This window comes from Aotus nancymaae, unplaced genomic scaffold, assembly GCF_030222135.1.
Source record: "Aotus nancymaae isolate 86718 unplaced genomic scaffold, 86718_ANA_hifiasm-v0.15.2.pri h1tg000006l, whole genome shotgun sequence".
Lineage (NCBI taxonomy): Eukaryota > Metazoa > Chordata > Mammalia > Primates > Aotidae > Aotus > Aotus nancymaae.
The window spans coordinates 83,804,830-83,829,452 of NW_026988417.1; the positions used below are offsets into that span (position 1 = coordinate 83,804,830).

Below are 24,623 nucleotides of genomic sequence, written 5' to 3' on the forward strand. Positions count from 1 at the left end.
TGCAGCTTTGAACTCCTGGACTCAAGCAATCTGCCTGCATCAGCATCCTGAGTAGCTGAGTAGCTGGGACTACAGGTGTGTACCACCACAACCAGCTACTTTTTTTTTTTTTTTTTGTAGAAACAGGATCTCTCTATGTTGCTCAGGCTGGTCTTGAACTCCTGACCTCACAGTCTTCCTTCCTTGGCATACCAAAGTGCTAGGATTACAGGAATGAATCAGTAAACCAAGTCTGATATTTCTTTTTTTTTCTTTCTTTCTTTTGTTTTTTGAGACAGAGTCTCACTCTGTCACCCAGGATGAAGTGCAGCAGTGCGATCTCGGCTCAACCTCCACCTCCCAGGTTGAAGCAGTTCTCTGTCTCAGCCTCCAAGGCTCCTGAATAGCTGGAATTACAGCCACCCACCACCACGCCCAGCTAATTTTTGTATTTTTAGTAGAGCCAGGGTTTCACCATCTTGGCCAGCCTGGTCTTGAACACCTAAGCTGGTGATCCACCTGCCTCAGCCTCCCAAAGTGCTGTGATTACGGGCGTAAGCAGCGTACCCGGCCCCAGCCTGATATTTCTAATTGAGGTGACTAAAAGTAGAACAACAATTTGCCAGGTGAACAAAAGAGTAGGGGCAAGAAATAATGGCTGACACATGAATCAGCAAAAGCACAGAGAAAGGAGAGAACATGGGGAACAAAAACCAACATTTTGAGACAATTAGAGGGGACGTGGTGCATACATAACTAACAAAAGTTAAGACTGGAGTTTTTAAACTGAAATTTCTCCTGGTGGAAAACCCTTGTTCATGTTTTGTTAAATATCTAGGCAATACTCAGTCTAACAGATTATCACATATTGACATAAAATGATGTAAAGGACTAGGGCTTCTGTCTTGGCTTTTGAAAATAGCATCCTAATTTAAACTTGCACCTGCAGCAAGGTTGAAAAAGCATATTTAATAAATTGGAAAAATAGTGAATAATGTCTTACAGTGTGAAGGATTTACTTGAGAGAGCTTCTAGGTTAGCTGGAGGACCTTCCAAACTTCAGCACATAATTAAGAGCATTCTATTAGACGTGTGTGGAATCCTCTTGGAGATATTTTGAATATTTATTTATGGAATGCATCAAGTTTTATTTAATGTTTAAGAACTCTGAATTTTCTCTGAATTAGAAATACTTCTTTTTTTCAAGAAACTATGGTCTTATTTAATCTAAATGGTCAAGGGCAATGTAACTAGATAGTGAGGTAACTGAGTTTCTACCATACCAACTGTGATAAAGTCTATAGTAGGTAACTATTTATCTGCTGGTTTTCCTGTCTTTTAAAATTCTGCAAGGGGCTAATAAAACAGTACGATAATAACTCTCATGTTTCAAACTGTTCTGGATATTGGCTATATTTCTTGTGGTCTCCCTGCATACCTCTTAGGTAAGGTTTCCTGTCTAGGGCTGTCAGCCAACATGCCTTTGGCTGAGTTTATGGTAAAACATTTTTATTCTGCACTGACATTCCGGAGCAGGCTGTGTGTTTGGGGTCGAGGAGGCTGCATGCATGTTGGTGTGATGGCTTGCAGCCCACTTGCTAACCTTAGAGACAGGTCTTGTATGCTTGTGTCCCTGCCTTGGGAGATAATTAGGATCAGATAAGCTCATGAGGGTACAGTTCTCATGAACAGGATTCATGTCCTTATAACGGTCCAGAGTGACTGTCACGTGAGAACCCAGTGAAAAGACAGCTGTTTATGAAGCAAGCCCTCAGCAGACACTGATCTTGGACTTCCCAACCTCCAGAATTGTGAGAAAGAAATGTTTGTTGTTTAAGCCACCCAGACTATGGTATTTTGCTGTAGTAGCCTGAGCTGATTAGGACAGATTCCATCCTTATTCTTCTCCACTTGTGTTTAGATTATTAAATTATAATTTTAAAAAAGTTAAAAACATGAGTCTCATACAAATTTTAAATGAATCTTGGTTAAATATTTTATTCAACAAAGTAATTAATTAGGTTATTGTAACATGTTAAAATCATTTCAAATTATATTTGAGGAACTAGATATTTATAAGCAACAGAATGTTAGAATAAGATTACAGGAGTTATCTGTTCAACAAACAGAAGTAATTTGCATCTCTGCTGTAAATTTCATATAAAGTAACATCTGCTCCTACAGAATTATAAAACAACTTCATTAAAAGGAAGTCAGTGCATCCTGCTGTAGCACAGTGTTCCACTGGAAGAACATCCAGTATTCTCTTTGCCTATTTCCAATATTGACATTATATTTCTATAATACATGTCCTCAAACAGCTCACTAAAGTTGCTTTTGAAAGTATGGACTGTCTGATTTTTAACCTTTTGATTGGATTGATCTCTGACATTTGAAATCTCTTTGTCCGCTGTTGTTATTACTACTTATTCCCCAGTAGTATTTCCTGAGTTACTTCTTTGCTTCTAGCTATCCTAGGTGCTACTCTTGATGATAACCAATACATACCTCAGACTCAAATGGCCAACCCTCATGTCCTCAATCAGATGCACAGTGGGCATCTGATACACTGCACCATGTCTCCCCTTACTTGAACTCTTTTTAAGTATATCAGACATTTTGCTCATCTTTTTGCCATGATAATGCTACATAACAAACTGTTCCAAAACCCAATCGTAACAAACATGTATTTCTTTGCTCATGAGACTGTGGTTTGCCTCTGGCTATGCTGTATTCAACTAGGATTTAGTTGGTTTGATTCCAGGCTGTGGGTTGTATTGTAGCTGGCTCCATGCTTCCTTTTTCTTCTTTGACTGAAAGCCATCCAGAATGTATTCTTAGTGTGTTAGATCACCAAAGGGCAAGAGCTGTGTCAAACTACACAATCATTGCATCACATTGGCAATATCCCCTTGTCCAAGGCAAGTTTCATAACAAACCCAATATCTATGGAGCAGGACATATACTTTGACCACAGTGGGAAGAGGAAACTTACTATTTAATTATCAATAATTCTAGTTATCACAGTCACATATTTTATTAATCATATATTTCTTAACATATCAATCTTTATGTAGTGCTTCTCAGCCGATATAACCACCCCCTCCCCAGGGGTGAACATCTCACAGAAAGGATATTATAATTCTGTATCAACATATAGGGGTTAATCATTTTGATTATTCTATTTCTTGGCCACCTACTTTATGCCAGGCACTTGATCAGATGTTAGAATCAATTTTATCTAATGCCAAAAATAACTGCCAAGTAAATTCTTACATAAACAAGCTGAGACTCAGGGAGGATACATTCTCCAAAGTCCAAACCATTAGTAAGTGGCACACACCTGAGTTTACTTTTTCTTTTATTTAAAACTTACTATATGCCATGTAGCTACATTAAGGGATTTATAGGTCTTATACCATTTCATCCTAAAAATAAGTACCCTCACTTTATTTATGAGGAAACTGGGCATCATAGAATTGAATAATGTGCTAAAGATAAATTAGACATCATTACTTGGGACTTCATAATATATGACCAGATAAAGGAAGAGACCTCTGAATCCTGTGGAAGTTCTGCCTCAGAGTTTTTTGTTTGTTTGTTTTCTTTTATAGCAGTTTTCTTTGTTTGCCTACCTCAGTCAACCTTGAGCTTTAATCCAGTACCTCTCTTCTTGCCTGTGACCTCTGATCTCTTGACTCCGAGTCTGCCATTTGATACAGATGCTTTGTACTCTGGAGCTCATTTCCACATTGCTGTGCCTGCTTCAATCTAATACTCAAATCCAGAACTGTAATTATACTTTTTGCTTTAATATTAGATTTGTCAATGCCTGTCTCTTAATTGTGCTCCAGCGTGACAGTCCAGGGAGAATTGCCTAAATTCCATTTTTCAAAGATAAGGAAATAGCTTTCCTTTGTAATAATTGGACATTTAGTTCCATGAGTTAGAATGGCACTGAAATCGTCTTTCACAGGGAGAGTCTGTTCACATTGTTTTCATTATTCATTCATTCTTTTTTTAAAAGAAAGATTTTATATGCAACACATCATGAAGCATAGTTCAATAATACAGAGTTAAAAATTAGACATTATTCTGAAATTGGTTCAGCCATTAAGGACATTATACTCAATAGAGAAACTACACAGAAACGTGAAATGCCTTGTTTCTAACCTTTGTACCACTCCTTTCCCCACAGTAGAAATGTTTGACTCCTCACCTATGTTCTGGTATCTTGTCAGTCTTTACTCATTGCTCCTATTTATTCTACTCAGTCTACGTCATTAGGCTTTCTACCTCAACTGCACCTCAATTCCTAAGCCAAGTTTGACAGAAGTGAAAAGCAGATTTATCTGATCTGCACCCCTCTCAACCTATCCCCAGCTCAGATAGATTTAGTTTTGTCTTGTCCTAGTGTCAATTCTCTGTGAACTAAATGCCTCACTACTGACCAATGGGCTTTCATTTCCAATATGAAAGCTACACTTGCCTTTACTTCGGAGCTCTTATTCTGTTTAGGTAACTGCTGTACTTGGAATCCTGATTCTCGACTCATTGCTGCATTAGCTGGAACTTTGCTGTTATTCTTAGTTACAAGATTAGATTGGGTCCAGAAGTGTCTATGAAGTTATGAAATACTTCTGTAGCACCTTAATATTTGTTAAGGCACTGCTACAAGTGTTTTACAAATACTATAAGGAAGGTACTATTTTATCCCCATTTAATACATGAAGTAAATAAGTGATAGAGAGGTGAAGTAACACAGGCAATTTGGCTCAGAGTTCATACTCTTAATGACTATGCAACCTGTTTCTCAAATTATTTCCTGCACTTGGAGCTGTGCTTTCATTCCCAGCCACTATGGCACCAGAATTGCCCTACTGTTGACGAACCCTGAGATTCCGCATTAGCACCTGCTCTTAGATGCTACTTTATCCTATTATTTGTGTTATATTCCCAGACCTCCCAGGTTCAAATTGCTTACCTGTCACCATTCATTCCTTATTTAGAGTTCACTTTCCCGATAGTTAAACCCAGCTCTCCTTCTTTTACCTATCTAGCATATGTCAAATGTTTCTTCCCATTTCCAATTTAGACTTTCTAGCTTGCCTCTTTCTCCTATCCATAGGTAAATCCTTAAATATATATGAGATAATAACTGTGGCTCAATTCAAGGACCAAAAATGGTCAACCATTAGATCACCAGATCCACCTTTAGCTTTTAATCTTATGAATATGATCTCATAGGTATGTCTGTGCCTATATTAGATGCCATGAATAAAATACATACATGAAACTTAGAGAAAATTGAATAATGGGTTGAAAGCAAAAATCCTGTCTCGTATGAATATTTAGATATCCATATAAGGTTTTATTTGTAAAGTACTGACACCTTAAGAATGGATTACAGATCATGCATAGATTTTACAAATTTGGCTTACAAATATAGTATTTATGATGATATTTTAATTTTAAGTAAATATGTTTATATTCATAAATATAAAAATCAAACATATACTTTTAATTACTACTCAGCATGGTACAAAAATATTGCAGTTACAAAAGACTTCATATTCTTAATAGGCTTTAGTGTCAATATAATATAGAATTGTTTTAAACCGTTCATTTGTCTGATCTGAAAGGTGACACCACATTCCTGAAATTAATTAATTTGGATTGGTCTTTTTCTCTTTTAGCCTGATGGCACCAACAAAAAATGAGAAAAGATTGAATACTCAGAATACTTCGATTATCACTTTTCAGGAAAGCAAAAACAAAAAAACATTGTTTGAAGTTCCCCATTGAGCAAGCACCTTTTCTATCGTAATGAGAATTCTCATTTAATTCTCATAATACTTTGAGAAAATATCCCCATTTGAGAAGAACTGGGATTTAGAAGTTCAGTAACTTGTCCATGATAACACGTGTTAATAGTGGATCCAGGAGTAAGACTCAGGTCTTGCCAACTCACAGAGCATTCTGTACCATTCACATTCCCTCAGACTTCATGATGCCAATGTAAAAAAAAAAAATTATTTCTCTTAGTAAAGATAAGCATACTAAAATATAAATGGGTATGAGAAATGGAAAATGGGAAGATTGTTGATTTCTTCTTTGTTATAAAATGGAAATGATGGCTTTTTGCCATATCAGTCAAAAACCATAAAAATATTTTATTAGTTCTGTATTTAATATATTATTTAAACATAGCAATGAAAGAATAGTATTTTGACCGCATTACCTTAATTTTAAAATAGGAATATTTTTAATTTAAATTCAGTTTTACAGTGAAATAAGAGAATTTAAAATTCTGAATACTTATATGCCCTCTAAACTTGCTTCTCAGAATGTACTTCAGTGGCCCACATAACTAATATTTTTAACTGAATATAAACATATTACATCTGGAAAAGTTTAGAGCTTGGTAAAAGACATTCGAAATATGTAATGTTTAAGCACGCAATATTTGGTAGGGTACTGTACATTAGGGATGACAGAATATTAATTAGTGGCGAAAAACAAGCTATGTCTTGGAGTCTTGACTTTCACCTTCTAGCTAGTATTACAGGCAAAACAGAATTGTTTTTTTTTACACTGTAGCCAGAGTGTGCATGTTTTTCATATAGGGCTATTTTAATATTCATTTATTCACTTTTGGATAATGAAAAATTCTACTAGTCACTCTAGGCAATTTATCAGCATTAATGATAATGCAGCCAGAGTAGCATGAAAGGAACAAATTATAACATGGATTTAGGTAATTATATATTGTTCTAGTTTAGAAAAAAAATCATGTTTTAAATCTGAATACCATTATTCTTTAGTAAAATAAATCATATTGGATTTCAATATATTGCTAATTGTTCAGGTTTCTTTTTAAGTTAAAATAGTATTTTAACAAAAAATTGTTATTGGATATTTATAGTTGTACTGAACAGCTCTTATTATATAATTCCCTAGATTAGTCTATTTAAAAGCATTTGAGGAAACTACACATGAATTTAAAGTTCTGAAGCAAATTTAATCAGTAGATCTATTTAATAGCATCTTGAATCTCTTAAGGATGTGACCTAACAGAATCCCAAAACTAGATTTCTTAAGAGCAGAGTCTATAAATTATGAAAATTGATGACAGATAGATCTATAGGTGATAGAGATGCAAATAGGGAGATATATAAAAAATATATATATTATATATGTATACACATATACATATATATACATTTTTAGTTTCTGTTATGGACTGATTTATGTCCCCAAAATTCATATTTGAAGTCATAACTCACATTAACTTACAGTGTGACTACTTAGAGATAGGGCCTTTAAGGAAGTATTTAAGGTTAAAGTAAGACATTTAAATGAACGTAGGCCCTAATCCAATATGACTGGTGTCCTTGTAAGAAGAGGGAGAACATGCACAGAGAAAAGGCCATATGAGGGCACAGTGAGAAGGCGGGCATCTGCATCCAGTGGAGAGGACAGAGGCCTCAAGAGAAACCAAACCTGCTGACACCTTGATTCTAGAACCCCAACCTCTGTAACTGTGTGAAAATAAATCTCTCTCATGTTTTCACATGGCATTCAAGCCACCCAGTCTGTGGTATCTTGTTGTGGCAGTCTTAGAAAACTAATACACTGTCTTATAATCTTTTGAAAGGTTCAAGTAAAAAAATAAAAGAAAATTTAATAGGGCTTCGAGAAGTTACAAGTTGTAAAATATTCTTTTTATTTTATCCTTCTCCTCTTGCTTTTGTTAATAAGAATTTCTGGAGTAGAAAAACACTTTTTTTCTCACTAATTTGTGTGATTTCCAGCAGTTCATTGTTAGAAACCCATTATTTTATTTTAATGCAAGAAGAACTCTTTACACTATTTGTGTAGAGCAAAATTATGTAAAGTTGGCATACCTTCCTAATAATAGCCTTAAAAATGTTCATCTATTTTGACTGAATAATCTTTTAGAAATGATTTTAAGTAAACAATAATGCAGTTGCTCAAAGGTTTCTATAAATAGGTGCTAATAACACCATGGCTCATAGAAGTGAAAAACTAAAAATAACAGTTTCCAAATTGTAGTATTCCCATGAATTGTGATTTTTTTGTATGCATAAATATAATAGATATGTATATTTTTAACATGGAACTGCCTTATAATAGAGAAGATAAAAATTATTTAAGAGACATGTAATAAAACGCAGCTCTTGTGGAATATTAGAGTAAGGGCATCTGAAAATCTACTGTCCCATAAAAGCAACAAGTATATGGGTGAAAATTGTCCAAATCAACTTTAAAAAAAAAATTCTGGAAATCCACCAAAGGCTTTCAATAATCATGGAGTATTTACTAGAGGTAAATGGTTGAATCTCAGTTCTAAGAACAAGCATTGTGGTATTTTAACCTGCACACTTTCTCTCCCTCATGTTCAGTTGTCTTGAAATCCAGTGATCTTGCAACAAAGACATCTGTGTAAAAGAACACCTTTGTAGCCACTAAGGGGGCCTTATCCGTGTGGAGCTACCCCAAAAGCTTCATTCCCAGAGTTTTATCGATACTTGAATTGCCTACAAGCTCCCTGGAACAGGGCACTCAGGGCTTACTTGGTGCAAAAAAAGCCCTATTCTGTCCACAGGGCATTTGTTAGAAACAATCAGTTGTTTAATATTTCAGTTGCTTGAGGCAGTGATACAAGTTGGGGAAAATGAGTCTGAATGAAATCTTACTGGGAAACAATATGTCTACAGAGGGTTTTAAAAAAGCTTCTTGTATATTCTCTGGAACCTAGAAAGCCACAACATATGCAGGGCTGTGCATATATACAAGGCTGTGTGTATGCCCAAGAAAGACCTGACAAGGTCCTGTTTTCTCACCTGTGGCTGACTTTGAGGTTCTACATAGGTAGGAAGGAAAAGCTAAGGCTGTCTGCACACTGTCAGATCATTGAAAACATGCTCCCCAATACATACACAAAACCAACTGGCTAAAGCTGAGGCTTACTGGCCAATACATTCAAGACAATCTGTTTAATTATAAGTTGATCACTAACCCACCAGGAACTTCAGTGAACTGCACATGGCAAGAATAAAGATTTTTTCAGAATTTGTCATTAAAAAAAGATGACAGCAAAATCAAAGAATTGCAACAACAAGGCATGTGAAAGAAAAGAATCTGATTTTTAGAGTGTCTACATTATTTGAAAATGTCCAATTGCCAAAAAAGTGTATGAGATATGAAAATAGACAAGAAACTGTGACTCATAAGTGAAGGGAAAAATAGTCAATAGAAATTATTTTATGTATTTAAGAAGTGATGGAAGCCATGTTTAAAGAACTAAAGGAAAATGCTTTTTATTTTTTTCTGAATAAAGAAATCAGCAAAGAGATAGGAAATATTTTTAAGTACTAAATAGAAATTCTGGAGTTGAAAAGTATAGTAACTGAAATGAAAGTACCTTCATGGACTCAACAGTATATTTGAGCAGACAAAGAAATAATCAGTGAAATTTAAGATAGATTCATAGAGATTATCCATTCTGATAAAGATAAAAAAATGAATAAAAATAAACAGAGACTCAGAAACCTGTAAAACACTGTGAAGTGTACCAACACAAACATGAGATTTAAGGAGTGGAGAGAAAGTGTCAGAAAGAATATTTGGAGACATGATGGCCAGAATTTTGTTAAATTTTATGGTAAACATTGATTTGCCTAAAAAACTTAAAGTACATGTAGTATAATTTAAAGAGATTCACATTTCAACACATAGTAGTTGAACAGTTAAAAGGCAAAGAAAAAAATGTGAAAGCAGCAAGAGAAGAGCAACTCGTCACACAAAAGGGCTCCTTAAAAAGATGGCTGACTTATCAAAAGCAGGGAGCCAGAAGAAAGTGGGATGATATATTCACAGTGCTGCAACAAAAGAAAAAAGCTGTCAATATTTCTTGTCCAACCAAACTGTCTTTCAAAAATGAAAGAGAAATTGAGATGTTCCCAGATAATCAAAAACTGAGAGAATTTATTGCTAGGGAACCTGCCTCATAAGAAATTTTAAAGGAAGTCCTTCAAACTGAGAAGAAAGGACAATAAATAGTCAATTGAATCCATGGAAGGAATAAAGAGCATCTGTATAATTACATATGAAAATATGAAAAATATTATATATTTATTTTGATTTATAACTGTTACCCTGATATCAAATACAATTGCAAAAATCAATAGTTATAAAACTATATTGATGTATGTTCATGGATCAATAGGATTAGTATTGTTAAGATGGTAATATCCAGATTGATCTACAGATTCATCACAATTCCTATTAAAATCCCAACTAGCTTCTCTGAAGAAATTGACAAGTTGATCCTAAATTTCATATGGAAATACAAAGTACATAAAATAGCTAAAATAATCTTGAAAATGAAGAACAAATTTTGATAACCTACAATTTTCAGTTTCAAAATTTATTACAAAGCTAAAATAAGGCAGTGTAATACTGGCATAAGGTTAGATATATTGATAAATGAAATAGAATTGAGTCCAAAACTAAACCCAAATATTTATGACCAGTTGAGTTTCAACAAGAGTGCCAATACCTTTCAGTGGTAAAAGAAAAGTCTTTTTGGGCTCAGCACAGTGAATTATACTTGAAATCCCAGCACTTTGGGAGGCCAAGGTGGGCAGACCACCTGACATCAGGAGTTCAAGACCAGCCTGTCCAAAATGATGAAACCCCATCTCTATTAAAAATGGAAAAAAATTAGCCGGGCATGGTGGTGCCCGCCTCTGATCCTAGCTGCTTGGGAGGCTGAGGCAGGAGAATCACTTGAACCTGGGAGGTGCAGTTTGCAGTTAGCCAAGATCGCTCCAGTGCACTCCAGCCTGGGCAACAGAGCAAGACTTAGTCTCAAAGACAATAAAAAGAAAAGTCTTTTCAACACATGGCACTGGGACAACAATATATCCACAGGCAAAAGAATGAAGTTGGACGTCGGACACCTACCACACAAGATATACAAAAATGACTTAAATGAATTATAGACCTTAATCCATTTCAGTGGTAAAAGAAAAATCTTTTTTGGCTCAGCACAGTGGATCATACTTGAAATTCCAGCACTTTGGGAGGCCAAGGTGGACAGATCACCTGACATCAGGAGTTCAGGACCAGCCTGGCCAAAATGCTGAAACCCCATCTCTATTAAAAATAGAAAAAAGTGGATTATAGATTATAATACTGCAAAATTTTTAGACAAAAACAAATGAGTAAAGGCAATGATGGTTGTGATGAGTTTCTTAGATATAACACCCGAAGCACAATCAACAATTATAATAAAATAAATCAAACTTCAACAAAATTAAGAATTTATTCTTCTAGGTGATGCCAGCAAGATGATAAAATAGAAGTTTCCAGCCCTAATTCCTCCCAAAGAAACATAATTTTTCACAATCTCCCATGGGCAAAGGCACTGTTATGAAAATCTGGGAGCCCACTGGAAAAGTGCCAGCAGCACTATGTGATAAATAATCCAAAAATAGACACACTGAAAAAAGAAGAACAGTTTTACTTTATTGGCATCACCCCTTTTCCAAAGCAGTAAAGCTCAGTGCCAAGGTAGACCCTCTTAATCCATAATTTCTCTAATGGAGAAAACTGAAAGCATAGTGAGTTCTCACCTTCCTTAATCATATGGAATGCTGTCTAAGAGGCACACCCCTTCCAAATCTCACAGAGGATACAGGAACGGTAGGGCTAAATATTCTTCAGACATCTAAGAGTAGGAAAAAGAAGTATGGGCTCACAGAAACCAGAGAAGAGAACTTTAAAAAGAGCACAGATTCTGCTAACCATCTAGTGAACTCCACCAAGGGGCTCACTTATAAAGCTTGTAATATGCATCCCTTCCAGATTTCCTCAACTAGCCCACATATACCCCAGCATTTATCCCCTCCTTAGCAAATGCTCCATGTGTGCCCCCAGAGATGGCATATGCAAATCTCTGAAGACTGTGCTGTAACACATATAGTCACTTTGACAGACTGCTGGACTGGGAGAAAGCACAGAACCTGACCACTTCAGAGCAAACTGCCCTAGAGAGAAAATAAACAGGGGACTCTTAGCACCCAACGTGGCTTTGTAGAATTGAGAGAAGTCATACAATATTAAAACTTCTCCTCAAGGGGAAATAGGAGGAGTAGAACAGGTACATCCATAGAAAAGGTCTTAGAGACCCCATGAATTCATATCCAGGCTGATTGGTGAAGATATTTATCTCCAGAGACAGTAAATACTGCAGGAGGTTTTATCTCCATCAAATGAAAAGACTGTAATGAAAGACTACATTGGACATAAAATTCAAGGAAACATGAAACTATGACAGAACATATTAGTTTTTCACTAACCAACCTGAAAATATTAGAGATCTATGAAATATCTAACAAAAATTCAAAAAAAAATTTTAAGGAAGCTTAAGGTGCTACAGAAACACAGAAAAATGAGCAAAAATAAGAAAAACAATATACGAACAAAATATAAAATTCAACAAATATAAATTATTTTTAAATTTTAAATTATAGGCCTGAAGACAATAAATGAAATAAAAAATGATATAGTCTTTCAATGAGCAGAAGAAAGCATATGTGAATGTAAAGACAGGTCATTTGAAATTATCCAGTCAGAAGATATAAAAAAAAAACAGAACACAAAAGAGTTAAATAGGCCAGTGAGATATATGGGACACAATCAAATGAAACTGTATACACATTATGTAAGTGTTTGAAGATAATGAAAGGAACAGAAAGCTTATTTAAAGATATAATAGCTGAAAATGTCCCAAATCTTTAGAGGGATATGAACAAGTTCCTGAAGTTAAAAGATTTCTTAAAAAGAATAACTCAAAAAAGAATATACCAGGACACACAATAAAAATATTATCAAAAGTTAAGGACAGAGAAAGAATTTTGAAAATAGCCAGACAAAAACCACTTGCAATAAGCAAGGAAACCCCATTAAGCTATTAGGTGATTTCTCAGCAGAAAGCTTGCAGTCTAGGAGAGTGAGATAATATATTCAAAATTCTGAAAGAAAAAGGCTGTCAATCAAGATGCTACACCCACAAAAACTGTCCTTAAGAAATAAAGAAGAGATAAACACTTTCCCAGACAAACAAAATATAGATCTATGAAATGTCTAACAAAAATGTAGAGGGTATTTATTTATTTAGACGTAGTCTCGCTCTATTCTCAGCCTGGAGTGCAGTGGTGCAATTTTGGCTCACTGCAACCTCTGACTCCTGGGTTCAAGTGATTCTCCTGCCTCAGCCTCCTGAGTAGCTGGGATTACTGGCATGCATTACCATGCCAAGCTAGTTTTTTGTACGTTTAGTAGAGCTGGGGTTTCACCATGTTGGCAAGAATGGTCTCAATCTCTTGACCTCGTGATCTGCCCACCTTGGCCTCCCAAAGTGCTGGGATTACAGGCTTGAGCCATCTTTCCTGGCCCTGGGAATTTATTAACATTAGACATGCCTTACAAGAAATGGTAAAGAGAGTTCTTCAAGATGAAACAAAAGTATATTGTTGAGTAAGAAGAACATGTGAAAGTATAAAACTCACTGGCAAAGGTAAATAATATAGTTAATCTCATAATTCTCTAATACAGTAGTGGTGGTATATAAATGACTTTTAATTCTAGTCTAAAGGTGAAAGACAAAGTGTTTAAAATGATTAGAACCAAAATAATATGTTAAAGGATATACAATATAAAAAGATGTAAATTACAACACTAAAAACATAAAAAGTAGTGAAGAAGCAGCTAGGGGTAAAGAGTAGAATTTCTGTATGCAATTGAAGTTAAGTTGTTATTAGCTAAAAATAGACATATATATACATATTTTATTCAGTTGTTTTATTTAGATTCATGGTTACCACACATAAAACAGAACCTCCAGTAGATACACAGAAGATAAAGATAAAGGAGTCAAATTATACCACAACAAAGAAAAAAAATCATAAAATTAAAAAGGAATACTACAAGAGAGGAATAATGAAATGAAGAAAATGCAAAATGTTCAGAACAACAAAATGGTAATTTTCCAAGTCTAGTCATTACCTATATAGTTATTAGAAATGTAAATAGATTAAGCTTTCCAATAAAAATACATAGAGTGGATGAATGGATTAAAAAAAAAGATCAAACAATGTGCTTCCTACAAGAAACTTGCCTTAGCTTTAAGAACAGACATAGACAGAAGTGAAAGGATACAAAAAATATACCTTGCAAATGATAACCAAACGACAGTAAGGGTGAGTATAATTATATTAGACAAAACAAATATCAAGTGAGAAACTGTCATGATAAAGAATATCATTATATAATGATATAAGGTCAATTCATCAAGAGGATATAGCAAGTGAATCTACATAGAGCATCTAACAGAGTAGCCAAATATATAAAGCAAATAATAACAAAACTGAAAGAAGAAATAGACAAAAATACAATAGTAGATGAAAGATACTGTGCTGTCAACATTGGATATATCATCTATATAGAAAATTAAATAAGGGAACAACAGATATGAATGACGTTATAAACCAAATGGACTTAACAGACATTTTATCCAACAGCAGCAGAATACACATTTTTCTCAAGCACACCTAAAACATCTTTCAGGATAGATTATATGTTTAGTCATAAAACATGTCTTAACAAATTAAGAAAATGGAAACCATAGAATTATTTCTGACTAAATGGTATTAAACTAGAAATCAATAACAGGAAGAAAATTGCAAAATTTACAAATGTGTGGAAATCAAACACACTCCTAAATAATTAATGAATCTAAAGGAAAATACCTTGAAAGAAAGGAAAATGGTAACACTACATACCTACATTCAGAGAATGAATACAGTGAAAAAAAAAAGTACTAAAGGAATTTTATATCAATGAATGCCCATGTTAAGAGAAAATGAAAAGCCTCAAATAAACAAACCACCTAACTATATACATGAAAGAATTAGAAAAAGATAAACAAACTAAGCTCAAAATTAGCAGAAGGAAAGAAACAGTAAATATTAGAGCAGAAATAAAGGAAGTAGAGGCTGGAAATATAATAGAAAAGATCAACAAAATTGCATTTGTTCACACACTATGATAAAGATATACCTGAGACTGCATAATTCATGTAGAAAATGAGTTTAATTGACTCATGGTTCTACAGGCTGTACAGGAGGCATGGCTATGGAGACCTCAGGAAACTTAGAATCATGGTGGAAGGTGAAGCAGAAGCATGCACAATCATCACATGGTAGAGCAGGAGAGAGAGAGCAAAGGGGGAAGTGCCACACGCTTTTAAACAACCAGATCTCATGAGAACGAATTCACTATCACAAGAACAAGGGAGAAATCCACCCCCATGATCCAATAATCTCCCACCAGGCCCCTCCTCCAACATTGGGGATTACAATCAAACATGGGATTTGGGTGGGGACACAAAGCCAAACCATATCAAAGGTTGAATCAATAATCCAAAGCCCTTCAATGAAGAAAATACCGCAACCAGATGGTTTTACTAGTGAATTCCACAAACATTTAAAAAATAATTAATGCCAACACTTTTTAAGGTCTTCCAAAACACTGAAGAGGGTAGAATTCTTCCAAACTCATATCACCAGGCCAGGATTACAGTGGATATCAAACCACACAATATTCTACAAGAAAAGACAGCCACAGGCCAATATCCCTGATGAACATAGATGTAAAAGTCCTTTTCAAAATAGTAGACTACAACACATTCAAAAGACTATACTCCATGGTCAAGTGGGATTTAACTGTGGAATGTATCTACATTTAAAAAACAATGTCATTCAACATATGAACAGAATGAAAAATAAAAGCAGATCATCTCAATAGATGCAGAAAAAGAAACTGATGAAATTCAACACCTTCTCATGGTAAATACGATCAATATATTGGGTAGAGAAGGAATGTACCTCAACATAACAAAGGCCATATATGAAACACCCACAGAAAACATTATATTAAACAGTGAAAAGCTCAATGCTTTTTCTCTAAGATCAGCAACAAGACAAAGGTTTCCACTCTTACCACTTTTATTCAACATAGTGCTGTATGTCCCATCCAGAGCAATTAAACAAGAAAAATAAAGACAACTGAATTAAAAGAAGAAAAATTGTCTCATTTGCAGTTGACATTATATGAAGAAAACCCTAAAGATGTCACCCAAAACTATTAGAATTCAATAAAGTCACAGGATATAAAATCAAAATTAAAAATCAGTTGTATACATATATCAAAGTACCTTGTTATACACTTTAAATTTATACAGTTTTTATATGTGAATAATTAGATATCCAAAATGCAATTAAAAAAGCAACATCATTTACAATATCATAAGGAAGAACAAAATACTTCAGAATAAATTTAACCAATGAGGTGAAAGATCTGTACACATAAAAACTATAACACATTGATGAAAGGAACTGAAGAAGACACAAATAAGTGAAGATGTCCCATGTTAATGGACTGGAAAGATTAATATTCTTAAAGTATTTATAGTACCCAAAGTGATTAAATTCAACTCATTATTTATCAAAATCTCTTCTCATTTTTTGCAGAAACAGAAAAAATCAATTCTGAAATTCATATGGAATTATAACAGGTACAGAATACCCAAAGGAATCTTGAGTAAGAAGAAAGCTGGAGGCATCACAATTCCTGATCTCAAAATATATTACAAAAATAAAGTAATCAAAACTGCATAGTACTACTGTGAAAACAGATGTGTGAAAGAATGGAACAGAATAGACAGTGCAGAGGTAATTCTACACATTTATAGTCAACTGATCTTTGACAAAAGTGCCAAAAGCATACAATAGGGGAACAAAAGAATAGTCTCTTCAATTGAGAGAACTGGATATCCATGTGTAAAAGAATGAAACTGGACCATTATGTCACATTGTATATAGAAACCAACTCAAAGTCTATTAAATTAACATAATACCTAAAACTATACAACTACTAGAAGAAAATATAGAGGAATGCTGCTTGACATTTGACTGAGCAATGATTTTGAGACATGACCCCAAAAGTACAGGCATTAAAAACAGAAATAGACAAGTAGGATTTCATCAAGGCAAACAGCAAATAAAACAATCAACAAAGTAAAAGAACAACGTAAGGAATGGGAGGAAGAAAATCTTTGCAAACTATCCATCCCACAAGGAGTGAATATCTAAAATATATGATACTCAACTAATTCAATAGCAGAAAACAAATAACCTGAGTTAAAAATGGGCAAAAAATGGTACTGGGAAAACTGGCTAGCCATATGCAGAAAGCTGAAACTGGATCGCTTCCTTACACTTTATTCAAAAATTAACTCAAGATGGATTAAAGATTTAAACATGAGACCTAACACCATAAAAACCCTAGAAGAAAACCTAGGCAATACCATTCAGGACATAGGCATAGGCAAGGACTTCATGACTAAAACACCAAAAGTAATGGCAACAAAAGCCAAAATTGACAGATGGGATCTAATTAAACTAAAGAGCTTCCTCACAGAAACTATAATTAGAGTGAACCAGCAACCAACAGAATGGGGAAAAAAAATGTGCAATCTACGCATCTAACAAAGGGCTAATATCCAGAATGTACAAACAACTTAAACAAATTTACAAGAAGAGGACAACCCCATCAAAAAGTGGACAAAGGATATGAACAGACAGTTTTCAGAAGAAAACATTTATGCAGCCAACAAACATATGAAAAAAAGCTCATCATCACCCATCATTGAAATGCAAATCACAACCACCTTGAGATACCATCTCACACTACTTAGAATGGTGATCATTAAAAAAATCAAGAGACAGAAAATGCTGGAGAGAAGGTGGAGAAATAAGAATGCTTTTACACTGTTGGTGGGAGAGTAAATTAGTTCAACCATTGTAGAAGACAGTGTGGTGATTCCTCAAGGATCTAGAGATAGAAATATTATTTGACCCAGCAATCCGATTACTGGATATATACTCAAAGGATTGTAAATCATTCTATTATAAAGGCACATGCACATGTATGTTTATTGCAGCACTGTTTACAATAGCAAAGACTCGGAACTAACCCCAATGCCCATCAATGATACACTGGATGAAGAAAATGTGGCACATATACACCGTGGGATACTGTGCAGCTATAAAAAAGGATGAGTTAATGTCTTTTGCAGGGACATGGATGAAGCTGGAAACCATCATTCTCAGCAAACTGACACAAGAACAGAAAACCGAATACCACATGTTCTCACTCATAAGTGGGTGTTGAACAATGAGAACACATTGACACAGGGAGGGGAACATCACACAGTGAGGCCTGTTTTGGGGTGGAGGGCTAGGGGAGGGATAGCATTAGGAGAAATACCTAATGTAGATGATGGGTTGATGGATGCAGCAAACCACCATGGCACATGTATACCTGTGTAAAAAGCCTGCAAGTTCTGCACATGTACCCCAAAACTTAAGGTATAATTTAAAAAATGGGCAAAAGACTCAGTCATTTCTCCAGATAAGACATATGAAAGGCCAACTGTTATATGAAAAGGTGCTCAACATCACTAATCACCAGGGAAACACAATCGTAACCACAATGAGATATCACTTAACAGATGTTTGGATAACTGTTGTCAAAATGACAAAAGATGACAAGTATTGAAAAAGTTGTAGAGAAGGAGGAATGCTTGTGTACTGTTGGTGGGAATGTAAGTTGTTACTGCCTTTATGAAAAATGGTATGAAGATTCCTCAAAAAATTAAAATAGAACTATCATATAATCTAGCAATTCTACTTCTGGATATATATCAAAGGAAAGGAATTCAGTATGTCAAAGAGATATCTGCATTTCCACGTTCATAGCAGTATTATTAGCAATAACCAAAGCATAGAAACAACCTAAATATCTGCCTATGGATGAATGGATAAAGAAACTGAGATACAGAAATAGACACACACACACACACACACACATACACATACACACACACGCGCGTGCACACACACACACTCTCCAATGGAATATCATTCAGCCATATAAAAAAAAAAATCCTGTCTTTTGCAGCAACATGAATAAATAAGAATGCGTTCCTGGTTCATTCATGCTAAGTGAAGTAAGCCAGACACAGAAAGATAAATATTGCATGATCTCACTCATATGTAAAATCGAAAAATCATGATCTCATAAAAGCAGCAAGTACAATGGTGGTTTTCAGGGGCTGGGATTTGTAGGAAATGAGGAGGCATTTGAATAAATGTTTTAAGTTTTAGTTATGCAGGATAAATAAGTTCTGGATATGTAATGTATAGCAATGTGACAAGATTTAACAATACTGTATTGTATACTTGAAATTTGCTAACAGAGTAGATTTTAAGTGTTCTGAAGATCTACAAAAAAAGTATGTGAGGTGAAGTATATGTTAATTATCTTGATTTTGGTAACAATTTCACAATGTACACATATATCAAAACATTGCATTGTATACATATATCAAAACATTACATTGCATATTCAAATTATACAATTTTTATTTTTTCAATTACAACTTGATAAAACTGGGAGAATTGTGCTTGAAAGAAAAATAAAACTTTCAAGAAAATGAAAATACAGGCCCCAGAATGGAATATATTTGTAAATCATGTGTTTGATAACAGACTCGTATTCAAAATACATATATATATTTTTCTCTAAATAAGATATACAAATAAATGCATGACAAGATTCTTAGCACCTTTAGCCATTAGGGGACTGCAATTCAGAATCAAAATGAAATAATACTTCATATCCATGGATAGCTAAATAATAATAATAAAAAAGATAGGCAAGTACAACTGTTGGCAAGTATGTGGAAAAATCCCTCCTACTTCATTGATATGATTGTATAATGGTATAGCCACTTTAGAAAACAGTAAGATGCTTTCTTAATCTGTTAAACATAGAATTACCAAATGACCTACCAGTTCCACTCTTCAGTGTACACCCAATATATGAAAACTTATGTTCACACAGGAACTTGTGTTCAAGGTACATAGCATCATTATTAATAGCCAAAAGTGGAAATAATCCAAATATACATCAACTGATGAATCCATAAAGCAAAGTGTTATATCCATATGATGGAATATTATTCAGCCTTAACATGTGAAATACTGATCTATTTTGCAATATAGATCCACTTTGGAAAATATATGTTTACTAAAGGAAGTTTATCACAAAAGGTCACATATCGTATAAATCAATTTATATGAAATGTTCAGAATAGGCAAATCCATAGAGACAGAAAGTAGATTTGCATTTGTCAGAGGTTAGGAGAAGGGAGAATAAGAAATGAGTGCTGATGGGTTTTGGGTTTATTTTTCAAATGAGGAAAATTTCTTAGAATTAGTGGTGTATGTTGAACAATTCTGCTGATATACTAAGAAAACACATAATGGCATATTTTAAAATTGAGATGTGTGGCTATGTTAACTTGCTTGTCTATACTGACCATTTTGCTATCTGTTATACACAAAAACTTTGTGTTGTACACCTTAAGTTTATGCAACATAATTTTTCTAAATAATAAAAGAATAAAAGAACTGAAAGAGTAAATTTTATGGTATGTGATTTATATCTCAATAATTGACACCTAATAAGTAATGAAACTATCAAACATACAAACAGAGTCTCTAAGTAATTTGCTCGCTAGTTACTGCAATTTCTCTCTGCCAGGTCATTAAGTTATTAGTAGTTGTATGGTCCTCATTGTCATTGTTATTTTTGTTGCTAAACAGATGAAAATCCAGTTACTATGTAAGGATATTGCAACATCACATTATTACCTATACATTTTTACCTTGTTAGCAATGTGTTTGTTTAAAACAAAGAGCTATCCTATATATATTTGTAACAGTATTTGAAAGTAAATAATTTTTTCAATACAAAATAGTCATTATATTAATTATGATAAATTAGAATGATGTTATTTATTGTTATTACATTCCCAAAGCTCTAGAATGCTGGATGATGAAAAGAGACTTTCACTGGGAATTTAGAGTAGGTAACATGTCTAAATCTAATTTTGCCTTTTATTAATTGTGCGACCTTAACATCTTATTTAACTCCCTTTGTATTGGTGACTTCATTTTAAAAAGTCAGAAGTTTATCTCTGAAATTGGTTCAGTTTGCTCTAATTTCTATTTTTTGTGTTACAAGCATAATTAGTATAGAAAAGCCAATTAACTTAAGGAAAATATTTGCCACAGATTTTGATAGGCAGAATTAATATTTTAATTTACCATAAAAGACTAGACACATTATTAAGAAAAGTACTATGGATCAAATTAATTAATAAGAAAAGGAAATGAATGTATAATTTACAAAAAACAAATTCAAAACACAAGTCAGGAAGAAAGCAAAAGTGGAAAAATATTCAGTTACCAAAATGCAAATAAAATAAGATTTCATTTTTTATATATAAAATATAAAAGGCTTTAAAATTATATCTAATTCAGTTATAGATCAAATGATGTACTTAGCTATTATAAAGTAAGTAGCAATAATTTTTGGTCAAGCAGTTTGGCAGTAAGAATTAGGATTAAAAAAATACTCATAGCCTTCAACCCAGTAATTCTATTTTTGTAAATCCACCTGAAAATATAAACCAAGACTATGTCTATATTTTAAGATTAAAATAATAATTGAAACATTATTTATAATATTGAAAATCTAAAACTAATCCACAGGATCAACAACAAATGAGTATTTAAATAAAGTATGTTGTAGTTATATTGTAAATAAATAAAAAAAAAAGGAAATGGTGCCAAAGAAAATATTTCCAGAGACTTCAGATTAGTAAATTATCAGCAAGTATAGGTGATGAAAGTATTGATAATTATTTATCCATAATATTTTGTAGTTTTCTAATTTTCTATGACTATTCCTTACTGTGGTACACACAGTAAGTTTCCTCTCTGAAACCATTTGCCATTTCTTCTCTACTAGCAAAATTTTGAACTTCTTTTTAGACAGGCATCATTCTTAGCATTCATTCAGCAGCCTTTGAAAGTAGAGATGACATGAGACACAGCTGTACTTAATAAAAATATAAATAGAAAAAATTGAGTGAAGCGTCCCCAAAGTTTCTTTAAAATGGTTAAGTTTTTGTTTGTACCCACCTTTTGTTCTCTGCCTTTCTCGTTCTTCATCTTTGGAATAAAAATACAATGCTGGAGGTGAAACAACCAACTTGTGACAATGAGAAAACAATATAAACTAAAGCCTCATGCTGAGGAAGGCTTTGCAGGAAGACAGAGGACACCAGGATTCTTGATATCATTTTGAAGATTGTCCCAGCCCTGGGTCATGTACCTTAATATTGGCAAAAAAATAAAAATAAAAAACTAAATTCCTAACTTGTTGAAGCCATTGGTTCATTATGCATTCTGATACTTGCAGGTAAAAGCAATCTTTAACATATTTATATATATAAATACATATGTATTTGTATTACATATAAATGCATGTATTAATTTATATAATAATTGCATGTACTTGATGGGGTTGTAATTTTCTACATAATTTCAAATTGCATATACTGGCATATAAATTTGAACAGGTATATTTGCAATTATATATATATGTATACACACACACACATATGTCATATATGTGAATGAACGGGAGTACACTAACTAGACAGATAATTTCCTATTCATTCTTCTAGATTTAGCTCAAAGTTACTTTCTCTGTGAAGCATCTTCATCTTGCTTTCTTATAACTTGAATGAACCTCTAATATAGCATACATAATCTTATATTGTAATCATTTGTTTATATATCTGCCTTCCCACTCCCACTCTTTTTCACTGTCAATACTTATTGGGCTGGGATATTGACTCCATCATCATTTATACACATTTAATAGATGATGACAGATTAGTTCATAAGCAAACATTATAATGATTACTTAGATATTATTTTCATTTTGTTGGTATCTGTTTAATGCTATAATAGTCTCAATTCCTTTTCACTGCCCTATGTGCTATGATGTACTCAACAGGCATTCAGTGATGTCATTAATTAACTGATAATAGTTGCAATACATATACGTTAGGGGTTTCTGATATCTGCAAATTACGTCTAATACATGAAACATAGGGCTGGATGTTCATTGATCTATAGTCTAGATTTAAAATATGAGTAGATATTTTCAAATATTTTCATAGAATGCTTTTTCAGGGACTGAACTAACAGCAAATGACCTAGCACACAGATTCTGCAATCAAACTGTGTGGGTACAAACCAAGTTACTACCTTGGTATATTCAAACAAGTCACTTAATCATTTATATTTTACATTCCTCAATGGTAAAAATAGGATAATAATATTTTTATTGGGTTTTGTGAGAATCTGAAGAGTTAATGTACACAGAGCTCCCAGAACAATGTTGAATTATGGAAAGCTCTCAATAAATACTTTCTATAAGAGAGATCCAAGATGGCTGATCACTAGCAGCTCGGGCTCCTAGCTCCCAGTGAAAGCGCAGAGAATGAGAGGACGCCACACTTTCAGGCGAATATTTGTTGCTCATAGACCAGGAGATTCCCAGCGGAGGAGCCCCACGTGTCGCCAGGGCGACTCTTGTGGCCGGCGCGGCAGTTCTTGGTGCAGAGTCTGGAGATTCCCAGGCAGAAAAGCACCATCAATCTTAACACTGCTGTTTTGGCCAGTGCAGTGGATTGCTCAGATTTCGGCGCAGGGAATCAACAAGTTGGACGTCTGCTCAGAGACCTAGTTAGAAAGTCGGTAATTACAAAGACAACAGACGGATAAATATATAATGAAGGGAAGAAATCAGCGTAAAAAGGCAGAGAATACTCAAAATCAGAATGCCTCTCCCTCTACAGGAGATTGCAATTCCTCATCAGTAACGGAACAAGGCTTAATAGATTACGAGTGTGTTCCAATAACAGAAGCAGGCTTCAAAACGTGGGTGATAAGAAACTTCTGTGAATTAAAAGAACTTGTTCTAACCCAATGCAAAGAAACTAAGAACCTTGAAAAAAGGTTTGATGAAATGTTAACGAGAATGGACAATTTAGAGAGGAATATATGTGAATTGATGGAGCTGAAAAACACAACACGAGAACTTCGCGAAGCATGCACAAGTTTCAACTGTCGAATTGATCAAGTAGAAGAAAGGACATCAGAAGTCGAGAACCAGCTCAGTGAAATGAAACGAGAAGACAAGATTGGAGAAAAAAGGATGCAAAGGAATGAGCAAAGTCTCCAGGAAATATGGGACTATGTGAAAAGACCTAATTTACGTTTGATAGGTGTACCTGAATGTGATGAAGAGAATGAATCCAAGTTGGAAAATACTCTTCAGGATATCATTCAGGAAAATTTTCCCAACCTGGCAAGGCAGGGTAATATTCAACTCCAGGTAATACAGAGAACACCACAAAGATATTCTTCAAGAAGACCAACCCCAAGGCACATAATTGCCAGATTTATTAGGGTTGAAATGAAGGAGAAAATACTAAGGGCAGCCAGAGAGAAAGGTCAGGTTACCCATAAAGGGAAACCTATCAGACTTACAGCAGATCTCTCAGC

The 24,623-nt window shown here is 34.1% G+C and overlaps 1 protein-coding gene across 3 annotated transcripts in view; it reads left to right on the forward strand.

Annotated features, from left to right (window-relative positions):
- The window catches only part of CCSER1 (coiled-coil serine rich protein 1), a 1,355,695-nt gene that overhangs the window by 772,990 nt on the left and 558,082 nt on the right, over nucleotides 1–24,623 (forward strand). The window contains exon 10 of one of the 3 annotated variants that reach the window (XM_064369237.1): nucleotides 16,602–20,587. The exons of the other annotated variants lie outside the window; for them this stretch is intronic. Coding sequence (XP_064225307.1) covers nucleotides 16,602–16,748 — 147 coding nt within the window. The 3' untranslated portion in view covers nucleotides 16,749–20,587. Of the gene's footprint in view, nucleotides 1–16,601; nucleotides 20,588–24,623 lie in introns of those variants that run through there. 3 annotated transcript variants of the gene reach the window in all.